The 19,068-nt window shown below is 50.2% G+C and overlaps 1 protein-coding gene across 2 annotated transcripts in view; it reads right to left on the bottom strand.

Moving 5' to 3' along the window:
- Positions 1-16,958: 16,958 nt before the first annotated feature.
- Positions 16,959-19,068, bottom strand: part of SYNDIG1 (synapse differentiation inducing 1) — a 133,937-nt gene continuing 131,827 nt past the window's right edge. For both annotated transcript variants that reach the window (XM_064164641.1, XM_064164642.1), the window contains exon 4: positions 16,959-18,165. In XM_064164641.1, the coding sequence (XP_064020711.1) occupies positions 18,007-18,165 (159 nt within the window). In that variant the 3' untranslated portion in view covers positions 16,959-18,006. The remainder of the gene's footprint in view (positions 18,166-19,068) is intronic.

Here is a 19,068-nt window from a genome sequence, read left to right as displayed (position 1 = left end):
GGATTGGCCCCTTCCAACCCCTAACATTCTGTGATCCTGTGATCCAATAAGATGCAGCTCCCCCCACCCCAAATTTCTCTTCTCCCCCTGAAATATGCCAACTTTAACAAAAGATGTGGCTTCCTTGAGGCTTTTGCCTCATGTATGATGTGTGTGTTGAGGATGTGTCCACCATATACTGTGTGTGATATTACATAGAGCCTGCACTGCTGCTGCCCTGCCTGGCAATGGCTTGGGAAGAGCAATGAAGCCACAGACCAGCTTGTGCAGAGTGAACTAACTGGCCAGATCCACAGCTAGGAACAAAACATCTAAGGGAAGACATGCCAGGAACATGAGGAGTGGCAAAGAGGTCTGGACAGACTGCATAGATAGGCTGAGGCTAACAATGGGAGACTCAACAAGGTTGAATGTTGAGTGCTGCACTTGGGCTGCAACAGCCCCATGCAACCTGGAGAAGAGTGGCTCCAGAGTTCTTGGCAGAAAAGGACCTGGGGCTGTTGATTGATGGCTGGCTGAGTGTGAGCCAGCAGTGTGCAAGGAGGCCAGTGGCATCCTTCCATTAGGAATAGTGTGGCCAGCAGGTCTAGTGATGTGATTGTCCTCCTCCTTGGCACTAGTGAGGCTACACCTGAAATACTGGATTCAGTTAAAGGGCTCTCACTACAAGAAGGACATTCAGGTGCTGGAACTTGTCCAGAGAAGGGCAACAAAGGTGGTGAAGAGTCTGGAGAACAGGTCTTGTAAGGAGCACCTGAGAGAACTGGGGTTGTGCAGCCTGGAGAAAAGGAGGCTCAGGGTAGGCTTCTCATTCTGTGCAGCTCTTTGAAAGGAGGCTGGAGCCAGGTGGGTATTGGTCTCTTCTCACATGCAGCACGGGCCAGGAAAAATGAGATTCTGCCATTGAGGAAGTCCAGGTAGGATATCAGGGAAAATGTCTCCCCAGTAAGGGCTCTCAGGCATTGGAACAGGCTGTCTGGGGAGGTGGTGGAGTCGTCACCCCTGGAGCTGTCTGAAGGACCCATGGACGTGGTGCTGAGCGACCTGGGTTAGTGGCAGTGGCTTAGCAGTAGTGATGGGACTGTGAGCTCTTGGTGGGTGCTTGGACTTGATGATCTCAAAGGTCTTTTCCAACCTTGACAATTCTCTGATTCTGTGATTCCAAAGAAGGCCCTAAGCTGCCTCCCATTTCTACTTTCAGCAGAAGGCCCAGAGGTTTTCTGGGTTGGAGTGAAGACCAAGAGGTGTTTGTTCACAAGCCACATAGTTAAACTCTTTACTGCTAACCACTGTAGAACTTAAATGCTTTACAATCCCCTTTTTGACTTGTTACAATTCCTTCCAGAAAGATTGAGTCTTAGAGCTGATCACACCTGGGAACTCTGCCCCCCACCCCTACACCTTCTCTGGGAGAACATCCCATCTCTCACTGGGCAACAACCTGGAGCAACAGCTTCTTTTCCCCCCTCTTCCAAGCTTGGCATCTCACACAACTGAAAGTAGGAAATGGGCTCATATTAAAACATGAACAGTTTAATTTATGCATCTGATTGATATTATGCTGCAATTACATTATATTCCCACGGTGCACATAACACCAGGGTTGTAGCAATGCAAATAATTAGTAATTAACTCTAATCAGATCAGTCAGCAAACGACAGACTCCAGATGAATAAGCTGACCAAGAGCGTATGTGGTGCTGGAAGCCAAGGAAGAAAGAGGAAAGCTAATTTGTGCTGATGGATCAGGAAGTGAAAATACAGGAAATTGATTTTCAAGAGCAGTCCCCTGCCAGAGAAGACAAGAATGCAGTCTTAAAAGATCTTCTGGGCAATAGTCCTCACTCTGCAGCTTAGTTCTTGGAAGATGCTCCCCTTTGACCTCACTGTGAGCCCCTGCCAATTGCTCACCCTTCTTACTGTGCTTGGGGTGAAGTATTGGAAAGGCCTGGAACACAAACCCTATGAGGAGAGGCTGAGGGAGCTGGGGGTGTGCAGCCTGCAGCAGAGGAGGCTCAGGGCAGAGCTCATTGCTGTCTACAGGTACCTGAAGGGAGGCTGTAGCCAGGTGGGGTTGGGCTCTTCTGCCAGGCAAGCAGCAACAGAACAAGGGGACACAGCCTCAAGTTGTGCTGGGGGAGGTCTAGGCTGGATGTTAGGAGGAAGTTGTTGTCAGAGAGAGTGATTGGCATTGGAATGGGCTGCCCAGGGAGGTGGTGGAGTCTCTGTGCCTGGAGGTGTTGAAGCAAAGCCTGGATGAGGCACTTAGTGCCATGGTCTGGTTGACTGGCTAGGGCTGGGTGCTAGGTTGGCCTGGGTGATCTTGGAGGTCTCTTCCAACCTGGTTGATTCTATGATACTATGATTCTATAAGAGGGAATGGTCTCAAGATACACCAGGGGGAGGTTTAGGTTGGAGGATAGAAGAAATTTCACTTGAAAGGGTTTTCAATGACCAGAACAGGCTCTGCACAAGGGAGGTTGAATCCCCATCCCTGGAGGCATTTGAAAGAGACAGAGATATGGTGCTGAGAGACATGGTTTAGCACCAGCCTTGGTGCAGTTAGAGAATGGTTGGTATCAGTGATCTTAAAGTGCTTATAGAATCATAGAATCAACCTCCAAGATCATCCAGTCCAACCTAGCACCCAGCCCTAGCCAGTCAACCAGACCATGGCACTAAGTGCCCCATCCAGGCTTTGCTTCAACACCTCCAGGGACAGTGCCTCCACCACCTCCCTGGGCAGCCCATTCCAATGCCAATCACTCTCTCTGTGAAGAACTTCCTCCTAACATTCAGCCTAGACCTGCCCTGGCACAGCTTGAGACTATGTCTCCTTGTTCTACTGTTGGCTCCTCCAACCCAAGCAGGTCTATGATTCTGTGAAGGTTGGCCTGAAAATGCACCTGGACGAAGGAAATGGGAATAAACTTCTTGCTGCTGCTGCATGTGTACTGAGACACATTTGAGCACACTAGACTATGTCTCCCAAGGCCAAGCCAGCAGAGAATCACAGCCCTCCAACAGGTACTTCTCTTTAACCTCTTGTTCTGAATTCCCCTCAGGAGACACTGGTTTTGTCTATGAACTGCTGTGGGAGTCGGTGCAGACTAATCCTGCTGGGCTGTCAGGAGTCCCTTTCTCTGCCTGAGGCTAGCAGGAGGTCAGTGTTCAGCTGCACTACAGGCCCCAGAGAGATCACAGGTGTGATCTTCATCTCAAGTCTCAGGACGCTGAACTGCCTCCTGAGCTTAGGAAATAGGTGCAGGTGCTGGGAGTTCAGGGTCTGGGCAGATGCTGAGGCAGGAAGAAGGCTGCTGCCTGTTGACCTTGAGGAGCTAGAGCAGCTGAGAACATTCAGTCTGATCATGAGAGGAAGACTGATTGCAGCACTGGATGGGAGTCAGGGGCTTGGGCAGTGTGCTCTGCAGAGAGGGAGAGTGTGTTTTGGTGCCTACAGTTTCTCTTCTGAGAGCTGTTCTGCTGTGCCCTCTGTCCAGTGGCCATCACTGAGGTCTTGTTCCTCTGAACTTCTCTTTTGCCTTTAGATGTGTGGGACCAGCCTCTATGAAGGGAGACCAGGGAGTGAGAAGAGTAGTTAAGGGGAAGGACATGACCCAAGGATCCAATTTGGAGGTGTTTCCCTCTGCAGAGTGCTGACTCTTGCTGGCAGGGCCAGGTCCTTCTCTTCAAACACGGGGAATGCTTAGGGTAGGAGAAGCCTGTGAAAGGCGTGCAATAGTTGTCCATAGCAGAAAGCCAGCTCCAGGTTCCTGCTGAGCCATCACACAGAGGCACACAGCACACCCAGGATCTGCTCCAGATGGCTTAGGAGGTGCTCTGCTTTCTTCTTCATGTGACCATGTGTGTGTTGGTTCAACACATTTTACCTATCCTCCTTCTGCCTGACTACTTAAGGAGGGCATCTGTGCATCAGGCTGCTGGAGTGTCTCATCCTTCTACTCTAGGACCATTGAATGGATCACAGAATCACAGAATCAACCTGGTTGGAAGAGACCTCTGAGATCATCCAGCCCAACCTAGCACCCAGCCCTAGCCAATCAACCAGACCATGGCACTAAGTGCCTCATCCAGGCTTCTCTTGAACACCTCCAGGGACAGTGCCTCCACCACCTCCCTGGGCAGCCCATTCCAATGCCAATCACTCTCACTGCCAACAACTTCCTCCTAATGGCTTGGATTGGAAAAGGTCTTAAAAACCATCTAGTTCTGACCTCCCTGCCATAGGCAGGGTCACTTCCCACTAGACCAGGTTGCTCAAGGTGTCATCCAACTTGGTTTTGAACACTTCCACAGAGTGGATGGGAGCATCCACAACCTCTCTGGGGAGTCTGTTCCAGTGTCTCACCACCCTGACTGGAAAGGATATCATGACCAAGGATGATGACCTTCTCTGCAGGGAAAGAGGAGGGTGTGCTTCCAAGGATGGATTACACTGCAAAGATGTCTTGGGCCATATATTCTCCACAAAGCCAGGGAGAGTTTCTCTGTCAATCAATGAAGATGAAAACGTGGGAATGGGAACTCTCTCTGCTAACTCCTACTGCAATCTGAACATCTGTTTCTGGCTTAAAAAAATAAAGAGGAAAAAAGGCAAACTAGTACATGTTGGCAGTTCTCTCTCTCAGAAACAGGTCAACAAGCAAAACAGTCTGAACAGTTTTGGTTTGGATCTGACAAAAAAAGCTTTGATGAAAAGAAAATGTAAGATGTACTCTTGCCAGCTGGTTTGGTCAGTATGAAATCTTCTAGAGACAAATAATTTCAGGGTAAAATGTCCTGTCTTACACCTCAGAAAGGTTAGTGTGAAAGATTCTGCCATTCTAAAAGGGCCTGACTTTTTATTTTCTCAATTATCAGATGCCCTTGAAGCAAAACTCCTCCTGCAGCCAAGCTTTCCTTTTGATGAAATGCCATCCTCTGATGGGAAATGTCTCAAGCAAGCATAAAGTGATTAGAAAATGCGACCAGCTTTAGTCGCTGCTGTGTGCCCAGAGTGTGTCAACAGGTCCCTGTCTTGGAGGGCAGCAGGAAAAAGGAGGTTCCCAGAGCTTTTGGGCTTGTTTTATCTGAGGATTCAACCAGTCACAGGCAAAGTTACCGGTACGAGCCCACAGGCAAGGCTCCAGAAACAGCCAAAGGGAAGTGGTATTGCTTAGCCTTCAAAAGAGAGGGCTGAGGGGAGACCACATTGCCCTCTACAACTGAGTGCTGTGTCCAGTTCTGGGCCCCTGAATTCAAGAGAGATGTTGAGGTGCTGGAGCATGTCCAGAGAAGGGCAACAAGGCTGGGGAGGGGCCTGGAACACAAACCCTGTGAGGAGAGGCTGAGGGAGCTGGGGGTGTGCAGCCTGCAGAAGAGGAGGCTCAGGGGAGACCTCATTGCTGTCTACAACTGCCTGAAGGGAGGCTGTAGCCAGGTGGGGTTGGGCTTCCAGGCACCCAGCAATAGAACAAGGGGACACAGCCTCAAGTTGTGCAATCAGGGGAGGTCTAGGCTGGATGTTAGGAGGAAGTTGTTGTCAGAGAGAGTGATTGGCATTGGAATGGGCTGCCCAGGGAGGTGGTGGAGTCACTGTCCGTGGAGGTGTTGAAGCCAAGCCTGGCTGAGGCACTTAGTGCCATGGTCTGGTTGACTGGCCAGGGCTGGGTGCTAGGTTGGCCTGGATGATCTTGGAGGTCTCTTCCAACCTGCTTGATTCTATGATCCTTCTATGATCCTACCTCAGAGGATGTTGAGGTGAGGTGGAGGTTGGTCTCTTCTCACAAAAAATAGTGACAGGGCAAGAGGAAATGGCCTCAAATTCTGCCAGGGGAGGTTCAGATTGGATATTAGGATCAATGTCTTCCCAGAAAGGGTTGTTAGGCATTGAAACAGGCTGCCCTGGGAGATGGAGGAGTCACCATCCCTGGAGGCATGTAGAAGACTGTGGATGTGGTGCTGAGGGCTGTGGTTTAGTGGTAGTGGCTTAGCAGTAGTTGTGGGATTGTGAGCTCTAGGTGAGAGGTTGGACTTGACAATGAGTCTACGACTCTAAGTTTTAGAGACCTCTGAGAGAGTTCTTGTGAGCTCTGTGTGCTTGCTGACTGTCCAGCAGTGCCTTTACATGCCTACTCCTTACTTTATATTAGTGTAGCAGTTGTACCTGTGCTCCTTCTGGCCTTCAGGATGGCTCAGTTCCTTGGTGAGGCTGTTATTCCACCAGTGCTCTTAAGTTGCTCATAAACATAGCATTTTACTAGTAAAGCAAGCTGTGTTGCATTCATCTGTTGATGAAAGAAAATCCATTACCCAGCCTGCATGTTGGCTCATCTGAGCATTTATTTATTTACTCTGATGAGTCTTTCCTCTTGAGCATATCCTAAATGAGTACAAAGCAATGAATAAATATCCCAGGCCTACAGTAGGTGTTCTTAAAATAAACCAGATAAATAATTCCAGGGCAGAGTAAAGAAATGCAGCCCCAGTTCTAAATGAGAGCCAACCACAATCCCTTGGGTGCCCAAATTGTCCTGCAAGTTTAGGGGAAGCTTGAAGAGAAGACTTGGCAGCTTCTGGAGGAGTACCTGCAAAAAATCATGGTCCACTCACATGCTTTTATTGTCTGGAGGAGTACCTGAAAAACATGCTGGTCCACTCACATGCTTTTATGGTCTTCTTGCTTTGTTTTGCACAGGGAAGATGTAACTTGTGTGGGTCATGGAGCAGGTGTCTGGAAGAGGGTCGAGGGGAAGGCAGCAGGCTGGAGGGCAAAGCTGCCTTTCAAAGGGACTGGAACAGGATGGGGAAATAGATGGATGTGATCATTTTGCCAGGCTTTGGACCAGGCTGCTCAGGTTGTTGGGGGAGTTACTGTCCCCAGAGGTGCTCATGAAGTGTGTGGACATGGCACTTTGGGACACAGTGTGATGGCCATGGTGGTCTGGGGTTGACAGTTGGCCTCAATAGTCTGGGAGCCCTTTTCCAACTGAAACAACTCTGTGGCTCTGTGGTTCTGTGGTTGTGGGTGCCAGTGAAAGGCAATGTGAAGCCCCACCTCTCAGACGTAATGACCCAGTCTTGTCAAGTAGGTGATGGAGTTAAACAGGAGGCCAGCTGCTTCTATCAGCACAGAATGAGGGGAGTGATGAGAGTGATACTACAGGTTAAATTCCCCTCTGTATGGACTGCTGAGATCCTGCCCAGTTTGGGGCTCACCAGTACAAGAGAGGAACAAACCTGAGTGAGTCTGATGGAGGCCACCAAGCTGGTTAGGGGCTGCAGCACAGAATCATAGAATCATAGAATCAACCAGGTTGGAAGAGATCTCCAAACTCAGCCAGGCCAACCTAGCACCCAGCCCTAGCCACTCAACCAGACCATGGCACTAAGTGCCTCAGCCAGGCTTGGCTTCAACACCTCCAGGCACAGTGACTCCACCACCTCCCTGGGCAGCCCATTCCAATGCCAATCACTCTCTCTGACAACAACTTCCTCCTAACATCCAGCCTAGACCTCCCCTGGCATGACTTGAGACTGTGTCCCCTTGTTCTGTTGCTGGGTGCCTGGCAGAAGAGACCAACCCCACCTGGCTACAGCCTCCCTTCAGGTAGTTGTAGACAGTAATAAGATCAGCCCTGAGCCTCCTCTTCTCCAGGCTAAACAACCCCAGCTCCCTCAACCTCTCCTCATAGGATTTGTGCTCCAGGCCCCTCACCAGCTTTGTTGCCCTTCTCTGGACACCTTCCAGCACCTCAACATCTCTCTTGAATTGAGGAGCCCAGAACTGGACACAGTACTCAAGGTGTGGCCTGAGCAGTGCTGAGCACAGGGGCAGAAGAACCTCCCTTGTCCTGCTGCCCACACTGCTCCTGAGCCAGCCCAGGATGCCATTGGCTCTCTTGGCCACCTGGGCACACTGCTGGCTCATCTTCAGCTTACTGTCTATCAGTACCCCCAGGTCCCTTTCCTCCTGGCTGCTCTCCAGCCACTCAGTCCCCAGCCTGTAGTGCTACTTGGGGTTGTTGTGGCCAAAGTGCAGAACACTAACAGGAGGCCAGTTGGAGACCTTCAGAGGTTCCTGCAAATCTAAGCTATTCTATGATTCTATAAACTGACCTCCACCTCTAATTCCTAGAGATTTCAGATGACAGAGGGACTTCAGAGAGCTGGTAGGCAGCTCAGAGGACCTGCCAGTACAGACACTACTAAGGCTCATTTAAACACAGAGAAGAAATCTGTGGTCAAGCTGGATCAAAACCTGCAATCCACCTGGTGCACCACTTCAGACTTCTGCCCTGGTCACAAGCACCATCTCTTTCTTGTTGGGAAATTTGACCACAGCAAAACAGCCTCTCACAGAGCTCTCAGCCAAGAGGAGGTGGCTTTCTTCCCCAGGCACAAGGAACTGTGGTTGTGTGCAGTAATAGATCAGATGTAGTAAATTCCAGATTCTCTCCTACCTTCTGTCTCACAAAGTCTGCTCTCCAGAGTCTTTTCCCAGCTCTCTGCTTCTGTCCACGGACAGCTGTATGCTGAATGGCTACAGCAGTGTCCTAAGTACACCTGCAAGAAGGGAATATGGTGACACAAAGAAGTAGCACCTCCCTTCTGACCATTGCATGCAGCAGGCTCACCAGAGCTGCCTCGGAATCAGTGCTGGCAGCTGCTGCTTTCACTCCTTTGACACAGCTGTGATCCTGGGGTCTGCAATGCTGAGTCCTGCCTGGGAGGTCTGAAGCAAAACCCAATGGTATGGTCTGCAGTGACCAGGTTGCCTGAGGAACCACACAGTGCTGGCAATGCAGCAGCTGTGAATGAAGCCAAGTGGATGGCTAAGAGAGTGCTTTGTGCTGGCCTGATAGCATGGAGTTGCTGCAGGGTGTTGAGAAGGGCTGCACTGGTTTGATCAAGAAAACTAACACTCTTCATCCACCTCCATCTCTGCCTCCTGCCTTGCCTTTGAAGTTGTCTGAGCCCAAGACTGGCTGCTTGGATTTCATCTTGCCCTGAAGAGACCAGATGCATAACAGTGTCTCCTAGATGCAGCCCTTCTGCAAATCACACAACCACAGAATCCTCACAGAGTGGTGGGGGTTGGAAGGGGCCTCTAAAAATCATCTAGTCCAACCCCACGGCTAGAGCTGGATCACCCAGAGTAAATCATGTCCAGGTGGGTTTGGAATGCCCTCAGACGAGGAGGCACAACCTCTCTGGGCAGCCTGGTCCAGTGCTCTGTCACCCTCAAAGGGAAGGAGTTTTCCCTTTTGTTTCTATGGAACCACAGCACTCCTGTGGCCAGCATCTTGCTGCTGTGAGCATCACAGAATCAGAGAATCAGAGAACAGTGGGGCTTGGGAGGAACCTTTGGACACCATCAAGCCCAACACCCAGCAGGTTCCTCTAGCTCAGGTTACACAGGAACAGGACCAAGTGGGTTTTGAAAGTTGTGGAGGAAACCTCCCAGTCTCTGGGAGCAATCTGTTCCAGTGCTCCAGCACCCTCAAAGGAAAGAAGTTTTTCCTTATGTTTGCATGGACCTGCTGTGTTTCAGTTTGTGTCCCTTGCCCCTTGTCCTACCCCTGACACCACTAAGAAGAGTCTGTCTCCATCCTCCTGACACTTTCCCTTTAGATATTGGTCAGCATGAATGAGGCACCCCCTTAGTCTCCTCTTCTCCAGGCTAAGCAGACTCAGCTCTCTCAGCCTCTCTTCACAAGGTTCTGGTCCCCTCAGCATCTTAGTGGTTCTCTGCTGGACTGTCTCCAGTAGTTCCTTGTCTTCCTTGGACTGGACACAGTCTTCTAGATGAGGCCTTTGCCTGTGCTCTTGTGTTGCTCACAGGTAAATGCACTGAACTAGTGAAGCCCATTCCCCTATGGACTGCCTGCATCATGGCTTCTTGTGTGCTCTGACAAACCCCACCACTGCCTGGGGCTTTTGGCAGCCTAGAGAGTGTGTGTTCTTTGATGTCTACACACAGTGCAAGCTCTCTGCCCCTCTCCTGGGGGAACATCTCCTCCGTTGTGCTGGTCCTTACCGTGACATTTGTTGTTCTCTGCCAGGTTCTGTTGGAAATGGCTCTCAATTCAGAAGTCCTTCAGGCTAGAACCACCCTCTGGCCAGCCACCACTATGCACTGATGTTGGAAGAAGGGAATCGAGCCCACTGTCAGTAAATTTGCAGCTGACATCAAGTTGGGAGGGAAGAGTCAATCTCCTGGAGGGCAGGAAGGTACTGCAGAGGGACCCAGATAGGCAGGGTCGATGGGCTGAGGTCAGTGGTGTGAGATTCAGTGGGACCAAGTGCAGGGTCCTACACTTGAGCCACAACACCCCCATGCAGCTCTGCAGACTGGGGCTGTGTGGCTGGAGAGCAGCCCAGCTGAGGGGCACCTGGGAGTGCTGGCTGACAGCAGCTGAACATGGACCAGCAGCATGCCCAGGGGGCACAGAAGGCCAATGGCATCTTGACCTCTACCGGGAACAGTGTGGCCAGCAGCACCAGGGATGCCCCTGTGCTGGCACTGGTGAGGCCTCACCTCGAGTGCTCTGCAGCTCTGGGCTACTCACTGCAAGAAAGATATTGAGATGCTGGGGCAGGTCTAGAGGAGAGTAGCAAGACTGGTGAGGGGGCTGGAGGGAAAGGCTGATGAGGAAAGGCTGAGGGAGCTGGGGTTGTTCAGCCTGGAGAATGGGAGACTTAGAGGAAACCTTATCACTCTCTCCACCTACCTAAAAGGAAGTTGTAGCCAGGTGGGGATCAGGCTCTTGTCCCAGCAACTTGTGGCAGGACAAGAGGGCATGGCCTGAAGCTGTGCCAGGGGAGGTTTGGGTTGGACATTAGGAAGCACTTCCTCCCAGAAAGGGTGATTAGGCACTGCAGTGGACTGCCCAGGGAGCTGGTGGAGTCACCATCCCTGGAGGTCTTTAAGGAAAGATTGGATGTGGCACTTGGTGGCATGGTTTAGCTGATGTGGAGTTAGGTCATAGGCTGGACTTGATGATCTCAGAGGTCTTTTCCAGCCTCTGTGATTCTGTGATTCTGCAAAGGGAGATGCAGAGAAGCTGCTGCTAGCTATTGGCTGCCACTCCCTCAGGTGGCATTCCCAAGCTGTGAAGGGTGCAGGACAGCCACTCCAGAGAAGGTGGTTTCCACCACCATGGGCAGGCAGGCTGGTGTCTGCTCCCCATCATTCCCAGCTCTGGTGTGCAGTGATGCCCCCAGGCAGTCCTGTAACATCCTGTTGTTGGCTCAGCAGAGAGATCTCAGGAGCTGGCTGTGTGGTAGGTGGCACATGGGAGATGGGAGAAATTAGTTTCAGACTGACAGAGCAATTAAAAATGCTCCAAGGCTAGGAGGGCTCCCAAACAAAAGCACCAAGAATCAATGGAGACATCAGGGGGTTATGAAATCCCATCAGATGGCAGTTGTAATGTGTAATTAGTTTCTGACCCAGCACATCATTAGCTGAGAAGCTCTTCTATTCCCTTGAGCTCTGAGGCTTTTCACAAAGAGGATCCTTCTCTCTCAGTGAGTCTTCAGCACTCTCCATGCATCTTTTGAGCTTAATCCATAATGACATCCTACATTATATGAGTAAGTTGGAGTCTTCTGACCCTGGACTTCATAGCTTGGTATTTTCCCTTGTAGCAAATCCTAGCTATGGCTACAGGCTGTCATCTGGTAAAGATCTGTGTCACTTCTTTGACACCTCCTGATTGAGCCAATATGGGATGAAGGTCTCACTTCAGAAGGGGAGGGAGGCAACGAGTCTGCTGTAGTCTCTGGGAGACTGGCTTCTCTCCTCCTGCTCTGTGATGGTAAAGCTCAGCCAGATAGGATCTCCCTGTGTCCAGCCAAAGGAAGGCAGAGTGCCCTGCCACCCCCTCTGCTCCTCCTAGAGCTACTCTTCCTGCTCCGTGAGGATCGAGCCTCAGTCTGTGAGGATGGCCCTGTCAGTGTGTTGTCCTGAGGCTGCTGGCCTAGGATGCACCACAGACCTACAGTGAAGTTTGCTTCAGGAGCATAGGGACAGCAAAGACAGATCCTAAAGTCTGGCTCTGCAGCAGACTGCCCCAGCACCTCGAATGTGTGGTAGTTTATAGCTGCCTCCTCAGCCTAGGGGGTGAGGTGACAGGGACAGCCAGCCTGAGAACCAGCCTGTAGAGAGGCATCAGCAGAAAGGCTGCACCAGCTGCTCACAGCTCGCTGCAGCCAGAGAACAGAGCCTCTGGCAGGTGCAGAGCTCCCCAGGCAAAGGCACCCTCCTGCAGGCTGCGAGGCAGCACCGGAGCCGAGTGCTCCTCGCCTGCTCCTCTTGCTCCTTCTGACCCTTCTCAGAGGCAGCCTCTGCTTCAGCCACATCACAGCCTGTGGCTGCCCCGGAGGCTGAGCCTACAGATCCCCAGGTCCAGTGCCAGCACTTCCTTCACATTCGTCCTTCCTTGCTCAGAACCCTCCTGGCACTGAGAAGCAAACTCAGCTGCAGAGGTTCTTGCTCAGCAGAGGCTCAGACCATACCACTGCTGTTGGGGGACCATTTCAGTCTTCATGGCTGGGATTTTTCTTCAGTGGGTTGTATCTGCTTTGCCAGCTGCAGTGGGGCCATGGCAGCATCACTAGGAGGAGGAGATGAGTTGCTGTTCAGCTCCTGCCTGCCTCACAGCCCTGTCCTGCAGATACTCAGCAAACTGGGCCTGCTAAAGCATGCAAGTGTGGCAAACTGGCCATAGCAAGGCATGAAAGCTGTCAACATCAGCTTTGTTCCCACTCTGAGCTGCTGTGGGGCCCTGGCCTACCTCCCTGGGAGGTGATCCCTCCCTAGGTTTCTTACCCACACCCCTTGCCATGGGCTTGGCACACCAAGTGCCAGCCCCACGTTGCAGGGGGGGTTGCTGCAGCGTGTGCAGCAGAGAGGCACACGCTGGGCTTTCCACCTGCTGATGCTCTCAGGGCTGCTCTTGCTGGCAGGTCTTACGGTGCTGCTCCTCTTTACTACCCCCTGGGGGACTCTGGAGACGTGAAACCCTGCGCTCCCCAGCCGGGGAGGATGGTTTTAAGACTCTGTGGACTTTAATGGCATTTTTAGAGCTACCCATCCAGGAAGGTTTCCTCCAGCTCCAGAGCTGGCTTTTGCCTCTGAGGTCAATGTTCAGTCTCCACAACCATCATTCAAAATCATGAGGCAGTTGCCTCAGCTACAAGACTGGTTTAAAAATGACATTATGATGGTTATTGCTGGGCTTTGTCTTTGCTTTGTCATCTTTTTGAACTCCAGGTTAAAAATCAGATTTCCTTTCTTTTTAAATGGAGAAATCTGGAGTTTCATCTTCAGTAACATCTGATCCAAAGTTCAGGCTTTGAGAGAAAGATCTGATTCTGCACACATGCTGGCAAAAGGGAAGAGCACATCACACAGGGCAGTCCACTTCATAGAACCATAGAATCAACAAGGTTGGAAGTGACCTCCAAGATCATCCAGGCCAACCTAGCACCCAGCCCTGTCCAGTCAACCAGACCATGGCACTAAGTGCCTCAGCCAGGCTTGGCTTCAACACCTCCAGGGACAGTGATTCCACCACCTCCCTGGGCAGCCCATTCCAATGCCAATCACTCTCTCTGACAACAACTTCCTCCTAACATCCAGCCTAGACCTCCCCTGATTGCACAACTTGAGACTGTGTCCCCTTGTTCTGTCCCTGGTTGCCTGGCAGAAGAGCCCAACCCCACCTGGCTACAGCCTCCCTTCCAGTAGTCGTAGACAGCAATGAGCTCTGCCCTGAGCCTCCTCTTCTGCAGGCTGCACACCCCCAGCTCCCTCAGCCTCTCCTCACAGGGTTTGTGTTCCAGGCCCCTCACCAGCTTTGTTGCCCTTCTCCAAACACCTTCCAGCACCTCAACATCTTTCTTGAATTGAGGAGCCCAGAACTGGACACAGCACTCAAGGGGTGGCCTGAGCAGTGCTGAGCACAGGGGCAGAATAACCTCCCTTGTCCTGCTGCCCACACTGCTCCTGATGCAGCCCAGGATGCCATTGGCTCTCTTGCCCACCTGGGCACTGCTGCCTCATCTTCAGCTACTCTCCACCAGTACCCTCAGGTCCCTTTCCTCCTGGCTGCTCTCAGCCACTCTGGCCCCAGCCTGTAGTGCTGCTTGGGGTTGTTGTGGCCAAAGTGCAGAACCCTGCACTTGGCCTTGTTCTGTCTCATCCCATTGGCCTCTGCCCACCCATCCAGCCTGTCCAGGTCCCTCTGCAGGGCTCTCCTACCTTCCAACAGCTCCACAGCTGCTCCTAGCTTGGTGTCATCTGCAAACTTACTGATGCTGGACTCAATCCCCTCGTCCAGGTCATCAATAAAGATGTTGAACAAGACTGTGCCCAGCACTGATCCTTGGGGAACACCACCAGTGACAGCTGCCAACTGGATGTGGCACCATTCACCACCACTCTCTGGGCTCTGCCATCCAGCCAGTTCCTGACCCAGCACAGAGTGAATCTGTCCAAGCCATGAGCTGCCAGCTTGGCCAGGAGCTTCTTGTGGCAGACAGTGTCAAAGGCTTTGCTGAAGTCCAGGTAGACTCCATCCACAGCCTGCCCCACATTCACCAGGCAGGAATCTGATCATAAAAGGAGATCAGGTTGGTGAGGCAGGACCTGCCCTTCCTAATCCCATGCTGGCTGGGCCTGATCCCTTGGCCATGCTGTAGGTGTTTTGTGATGGCACCCAAGATTACCTGTTCCATGACCTTGCCTGGCACTGAGGTCAGGCTCACAGCATGAGAGGGAACAGGCTCAAGCTGTGGCAGGGGAGGTTTAGGTTGGAAATCAGGAACAATTTCTTCACTAAAAGGGTCATTGGGAACTGGAACAGGACCAGGAAAGTGCTGGAGTCACTATCCCTGTAAGTGCTTAAAAGCTGTTTGGATAAGGAACTTAGGGACATAGTCTAAGAGTTGTGTATGGGGAAATGTTAGGTTATGGTTGGACTCAATGACCTTAAGGTCATTTCCAACCAGGTGATGCTATGTAATTCTGTGAAGATGATTAGCCCTTGAGCAGCCTGCTCTAGTGGGAGGTGTCCCTGTCCATGGCAGGGAGACTGGAGCTACATGGTCTTTAAGGTCCCTTCCAAACCATGATTCTATGATTCTATGACTGTAGGTATAGGCTGGATATTAGGAAGAAGTTCTTCACAGAGAGAGTGATTTCCCTTTGGAATGGGCTGCCCAGTGAGGTGGTGGAGGCACTGTCCCTGGGGGTCTTCAAGAAAAGCCTGGATGAGGCACTTAGTGCCATGATCTGGTTGACTGGCTAGGGCTGGGTGCTAGGTTGGACTGGCTGATCTTGGAGGCCTCTTCCAACCTGGTTGATTCTATGATTCTATGATTCTTCTCCAGGCTCAGTTGGAAGCCAAATAAAGCAGTGCAAAAGAAGAACTGCCAGCGATCACAATGCATTCCTCTTCACCAGATAGCTGGACTTGGGGCACTGGGGCAAGTTTCCCACCCATCTAAAGAAAGCACCACAGGCAGCATCAGCAGCTGTATAACCATGTGTTTTAATAAACTGTATCACTAGCAGAAAAATACTTTTGGATGTGTTCGGTCTCCTCCCCCCCACTCCAGAACATGAGAAAAAAACAAACAAACAACCAAATAAAATTCAAACCCAAATTAATGCCCACCCCAAAATAGGAGGAAAAAAAACCCAACCTGACACAAAATAGAGTCAGGAAAAAAAAAAAAAAAAGAGGCCTTGGATGACATTCTTGGGTAAGGAAATGATGTTTGTAAAATGCCACTGTCGAAATGCTCATTGTTTTGGTCACTTTCTCTCTCTTTCTGCATATGTGGATGTAGATACATACACATCTCTGCTGGTAGGCCCTTGGTGGGTTGAAATGGTACTTCTGTAAGACAAGGGGAAAAGAAAAAAGAGAAACCAACCAACCTAAAAGGATCGACCACGGGGAAGGAGTAAAGAAGAACAGAAATGTATTGTTCCAGTCAGTGAAGCTGGGACAGTGCTCAAGGCCCTTACAGTGCACCATTGTGCTGGGTATCGAGGGCCATGCTTTGCTCTCCATAGCTATGCCCTGCCCCTTGGTCCATGAACGAGCTGTGAGTTTGGAATCTGAGTGGAGTCCTTCACTGCTCTGTGTATGAAGCATTCCTTCCTCTGGTTAATTCCCATGCTTTGATTTGGAATTGAAAAATTGCTTAGTATTTCAGGTTGCATTTGTCCCCCCCCACGTTTCTTGCACTGCAGGAACCTGTGCAGGTCCCCACAGTAAGGTGGAGCAGCCTTGACGAGCAATATGCCACAGGAATGTGCTGTTGTCACAACATGACTGGATGGAGGAGCTCACTCTGCAACGGATCCCATGCTACTTCCACCTCACGACTCAGTCTGCAGAGCCAAGTCATGCAGTGACCTCAGCTGGTTTGCATTGGATGGGCCCATGGGTCACATCTTAATAAAGCTGAAACAAAGCCAACCCCTTTAACTGCCATTGCTCTATCCACGGAAACCTAACCACACAGAAAAGAGTAGGCAATGCCATCATGTGCTGAGGTCTTTGCAAAGGAAGGAAAAGAGAAAAGGAAAAGGGAAAGGGAAAGAGAAAAAGAAAAAGAAAGGAAAAAGGAAAGAAAAAGAGAAAGAAAGAAAGAAAGAAAGAAAGAAAGAGAGAAAGAAAGAAAGAAAGAAAGAAAGAAAGAAAGAAAGAAAGAAAGAAAGAAAGAAAGAAAGAAAGAAAGAAAGAAAGAAAAAAGAAAGAAAGAAAGAAAGAAGAAGAAAGAAAGAAAGAAAAAGAAAGAAAGAAAGAAAGAAGATGAAGAAGAAAGAAAGAAAGAAAGAAAGAAAAAGAAAGAAAGAAAGAAAGAAAGAAAGAAAGAAAGAAAGAAAGAAAGAAAGAAAGAAAGAAAGAAAGAAAGAAAGAAAGAAAGGAAGGAAGGAAGAAAGGAAGGAAGAAAGAAAGAAAAGAAAAAGAAAACAAGAAAGAAAATGAGAAAGAAAATGAGAAAGAAAACAAACAAAAAAACTTAAAAGGAAAAAGAAAGAAAGAAAGAAAGAAAGAAAGAAAGAAAGAAAGAAAGAAAGAAAGAAAGAAAGAAAGAAAGAAAGAAAGAAAGAAAGAAAGAAAGAAAGAAAGAAAGAAAGAAAGAAAGAAAGAAAGAAAGAACAGGAGAAAGAAAAAGAAAAAGAAAGAAAATTAGAAAGAACACAAGAAAGAAAATGAGAAAGAAAATGAAAAAAGAAAGAGAAAACTAAAATGGAAAAGAAATAAAAAAGAAAAAAGAAGGAAAAAGAGAAAAAGATAAAGAAAAAGAAAAAGAGAAAGAGAAAGAAAAGGAAAAAGAAAAAGAGAAAGAAAAAGAAAGAGAGGGGAAAAAAGAGCAAGGTTCTTGCTGCCGCTGTTGTATTGTTGTATTGCTTACAGAGAACCAGCCGCTGTCCCTGCTTTCCCAGATCTCAGTCCGTGCTGAACAAGCAATCATAGCACAAGCTCATGATGGCTGCGAAGTTCAGGTCACCAAGAAGATCTTAAGAGAACAGCTCCGTTTGCCAGCTGCTTGTAAACACCGTATTGCAAAGAAGGCAGAGGCAAAGCTCCTCTCTCCACACCTCCCACAGCTCCCTCCCTTTTCTTATTTTCTCTTTCCTTTTTTTTCTCTTCCTCTTTTCTTCCTTCTTGCTTGCTTTGCTTGCTGGCTTGCTTGCTTTTCTTTCCTGCTTGCTTTCTCTCTCCATTGCTTTCAGTCTGGCTTGCTTGCTTGCTTTCTGGTATGAGGGTTCTTGAAGAGAAGTAAGACTTGTGCATCAGAGATGGAGGAGCTCTGCCTGCTGCAGGCAGCCTCCCCGCTGCGGTGATGCACAAGCCCATCCTGTCTTGCACCTGCCCCCAGAGGCGTTTGCCTCTCGATCGTTTTGGAAAGGTCTGCTCTGCCGGGGAGTTCTGCAGAGCAGGTGCTGGGGGGCTGGTTCTCCTTCTTTTCCTGAGGCTCATAAGTGATTGGTTTTGGACAGATAGGCAATAAGAGCCACAGCCACTCCAACATAGATGCCAGTTCCAATTGTGATGGAGAGGACAGCCAGGAAGAGTGCTCGCCGGGAGCTGGAGCTTGCATGGTGAAAGTCCCCCTTGGCTACTGCTTTGTTTGTCTGCAAGATAAAACACAGCAAAAAGCAATATATTTATTTGTTTCACTTGGAAATGGAGGTGGATACTCATTTCTTCCCTGAAACGTGATCCTGGGATATGGCAGTAAGTTGGTTGGACATCAGATTCTTTTTTTCAGCTGGATGAGGTTACAGTATCACAGTATCACAGTATCACCAAGGCTGGAAGAGACCTCACAGATCATCAAGTCCAACCCTTCACCACAGAGCTCAAGGCCAGACCATGGCACCAAGTGCCACGTCCAGTCCTGCCTTGAACAGCTCCAGGGACGGCGACTCCACCACCTCCCCGGGCAGCCCATTCCAGTGTCCAATGACTCTCTCAGGGAAGAACTTTCTCCTCACCTCCAGCCTAAATCTCCCCTGGCACAGCCTGAGGCTGTGTCCTCTTGTTCTGGTGCTGGCCACCTGAGAGAAGAGAGCAACCTCCTCCTGGCCACAACCTCCCCTCAGGTAGCTGTAGACAGCAATAAGGTCCCCCCTGAGCCTCCTCTTCTCCAGGCTAACCAATCCCAGCTCCCTCAGCCTCTCCTTGTAGGGCTGTGCTCAAGGCCTCTCCCCAGCCTCGTCGCCCTTCTCTGGACACGCTCAAGCATCTCAATGTCCCTTTTAAACTGGGGGGCCCAGAACTGAACACAGCACTCAAGGTGTGGTCTAAGCAGTGCAGAGTACAGGGGCAGAATGACCTCCCTGCTCCTGCTGGCCACACCATTGCTGATGCAGGCCAGGATGCCACTGGCTCTCTTGGCCACCTGGGCACACTGCTGGCTCATGTTCAGGTGGGTATCAATCAGCACCCCCAGATCCCTTTCTGTTTGACTGCTCTCAGCCACTCTGACCCCAGCCTGTATCTCTCCATGGGGTTGTTGTGGCCAAAGTGCAGCA

The sequence above is a fragment of the Pogoniulus pusillus genome, chromosome 25 (genome assembly GCF_015220805.1).
Source record: "Pogoniulus pusillus isolate bPogPus1 chromosome 25, bPogPus1.pri, whole genome shotgun sequence".
Classification (NCBI taxonomy): Eukaryota; Metazoa; Chordata; class Aves; order Piciformes; family Lybiidae; genus Pogoniulus; species Pogoniulus pusillus.
Note: the sequence above shows the minus strand (reverse complement) of the source record. Positions and strands in the feature narration are given on the sequence as shown.